The sequence below is a fragment of the Raphanus sativus genome, unplaced genomic scaffold, assembly GCF_000801105.2.
Source record: "Raphanus sativus cultivar WK10039 unplaced genomic scaffold, ASM80110v3 Scaffold2482, whole genome shotgun sequence".
Classification (NCBI taxonomy): domain Eukaryota; kingdom Viridiplantae; phylum Streptophyta; class Magnoliopsida; order Brassicales; family Brassicaceae; genus Raphanus; species Raphanus sativus.
In genome coordinates, this window is record NW_026617790.1 from 1 (window position 1) to 3,180 (window position 3,180).

The 3,180-nt window shown below is 36.2% G+C and overlaps 1 protein-coding gene across 1 annotated transcript; it reads right to left on the bottom strand.

The window, feature by feature from the left end:
* Positions 1-1,519: 1,519 nt before the first annotated feature.
* Positions 1,520-2,191, bottom strand: LOC130505669 (uncharacterized). The gene is made up of 3 exons (XM_057000273.1): positions 2,003-2,191; positions 1,750-1,933; positions 1,520-1,683 (listed from the first exon to the last, which is right to left on the bottom strand). Exons 1-3 carry the CDS (start codon positions 2,189-2,191, stop codon positions 1,520-1,522), a joined length of 537 nt encoding a protein of 178 aa, XP_056856253.1.
* Positions 2,192-3,180: the final 989 nt, after the last annotated feature.

Here is a 3,180-nt window from a genome sequence, read left to right on the forward strand (position 1 = left end):
ATATATATTATATATAAAACAGAATATATTAAAAAATGATTTTCACATTTTCAAAAAAAATTGTTCGGTCCTCGGTGCGGGTTGAATTTGATATTGGTTTTCTGATATAACACGTTAAGAACCGTTCGAGTATATAGGTCATCTTTAATAGGATATGAGACTTTGATTTTTGAGTCGATGCCGAGTCGGTTTTTTGGAAGAATATTCATGATTAATTATGTTAGGTAACTAATAAGAAAATATAATATGATGCCAACTTTATGAATAAAATTTTAAAATTATTTCCAAAATACATATGACACAAGTGTATAGTTATACAATTTGACATATTTAATATAGTTACCAAAATCATAATAAATTAAATTAGTATCAAACACAGATATGATTACAAAAATATAAATATAAAAGTTAAATTTCTAAAAAAAAGCTAAAACAAAAATATACCCGCCCTTTGAAGGGCGGATCAAAAATCTAGTTCACTCAATAATTCTTGAAAGTGATTAACCATTTGCGGTCATGGATCCTTAAATTAAGTGTGACTGCCAATTTAAAAAGAATATTGAATTTAGGGTTATTGAAATAGGCGATTTTTGAAGTAACAGCAGATTAAAAGTTATTACGTAGATAATCAGTACCTTTCGTCAAGCAAGACCGTGTCAACCCCTATCAATTCCCCTCCTTTCTTGACATTGTGAAACACAGATGTGAAGATGACAGGTCACCAAAAACTGCTAATATCGGCCAGGAAAGGTGAATTTGAGAATTAGCCATAGCAAGAAGCTTAAAGTAGGAGAGGTATCATGAGAGTGGGAAATGAAAAACTGTGGTATAGCTCAGAAGCTTAAGCAATATTTATACACCAACATCGTTTAACAGAGGAGGTGAAGAATCCAAATTGAAGATGAGATAGTTGGGGGAATTGATTGTCATACCCATTACTGATGAAAGTTATGAGATGAGTGAATTGAGGAAGAAACCGAGACGGCGAAAGTTATGCTTAACTGGACAGAAAGTCTAAAATATTAAATCTAGAAAAATAGAAGAATGGCCCAGCCCAAAAAAAAGTATCGAAATCATTTGCTATCTAGATTTTTTAGGGAGGACATGTGTCATTATTCCCCCCCCCCAGGAGAGAAAAAAACTCTACTTTATTAGTAAAGGTAAACAATCATTGAAGGATGGAACCGTTTAGCGAACTCAATACAAATCACACATATATTTATAGGATCATTCTGATCTGAGAATGGGTAACGCAATCGGTTCTTTGAAGTTGGAATAATCGGTGATGACTTCCACTAAACATGTATTATCCGATAGACGAGTACAAACTTGGAGGAATAAACGACGGTAGCCGAGATCATGCTGGAAAAATCGTTACATTTGATCCATCATCGATATTTGTTCAATGACGGCCATTAGAAAAACAATAATGGAAGATTGGTGAATCTTTTAAATGTATAATTTGTAACTAGGTATTTTCCTGCAGTAAATTTTTTTTTTTGTCATCGACTTTATAGATTCAAGAGGACTCTGTAAACCAAGCTGGTAACTCTGCGTCCATATGCACGACAAAGGTCGGTTGCTGCCTAGCAGATTTTGCAAGACTGTCGGCCTTCTGATTCTTCGTGCGGGGGATGTAAATAATCTCCGAGCTGTGAAAACTCCCTTTCAAAGTCTCGATATCTGATAGATAAGTTGCAAAAGCAGGTCATTCTTCTGGTTCCGAAACCATCTTCACCAATTGAGAACAATCCGTCGCAAATGTAACCCTGTATTGTCTAAGATTCTTCATACACTCCATAGCCCAAAGTAAAGCCTCAATATCTGAGTGTAAAGGAGATAGAGTAGCCCTTACATTCTGTGCGCGCATAAGTCCATCAAACCCCTCAAGGGTGCTATACCACCCTTGCCCTGAGAATCTTTCTTTGTCCTTCTAGGATCCATCAACAAAACATCACTGTCCCGGAATTGATGGTAGTTCCAAGAGGTGTTGACCTGTTACCGGTGTAGGGATTATCTGAGCCTCCTTCCAAAGCTTCGATTCTGTTTCCGCTAACTTTAGTGTATCCATAGGATCAATATCCAAATTGCTAAAAACTTTGTTGTTCCGTCCTTTCCAGATATACCATAATATCCACGCAAACTGATCATCCTCTAATTTCGGAAGAACCCTCCAGAATAAGTAGTCCATATTTGTGAAAATAGACTCAGTGGAAAAGATGGTATGATTCGATGGAATCTGAGACAGTGCCCAAACCTGACGCGCTGGAGGACATTCAAAAAATACATGATTAATTGATTCCTCCGAAGCGCCACATCGATCACAATATATATCCCCTGATAATCCACGTGAGTGCAAATTCTTCCTTACTGAAATACATCCTGACACTATTTGCCATAAAAAATGTTTTATCTTTGGTGGACAGCGAATTTTCCAGCAATGCGCCTTAATAAAATTAACTGTCGGCCCAAATAATGGTGAAGATTTGGCCGTATCTAGATATACCCTCTCTACCTCATACCCAGATTTTACTGAGTATTTTCCATTCTGAGTAAAATGCCATCCATCCCTGTCTACGCTGCGAAACCTACTCAATGGTATGCTTTCAATAATGCTGACATCATTGGGATCCACCAAAGCCCTGATTGCCTGTGAATTCCAGATACGTAAATCTGGATCAATAAGTTGATCTACTGTGAGATCGGGGTGACTGAGAACATGATTTTTATTTGCTGGTCTCGGGCGAGTGGTTGGGAGCCAGGGATCATTCCATACTGAGATGGATGACCCTGTTCCCACCCGTTTAATTAGTCTTTTGCTAACCAGGGATCTAGCTGATGTAACACTCCGCCAGCCATATGACAGAGAGTAAGAACGTATCGGTTCCAGGGGTGAAGCATTCCTGAAATACCTTCCTTTAACAACTCGTGAGAATATAGTATTTGGTTTCTCTATCAGCCTCCATAATTGCTTTCCAAGCATTTTTAAACAGATATTTTTTAAACAGATAAATATAAATTATTTTTAAAACTAAATTTTATTAATATTGTAAATTTTATTTTCTTATCAATATTTTAATAAAAATTTGATTTAATTAAACTTAAACATAAAAATTAGGATAAAAAAGAGCAAATTAGCTCAATACCCTAAAATAAGTGGGATACCATAGAATGTGAGGA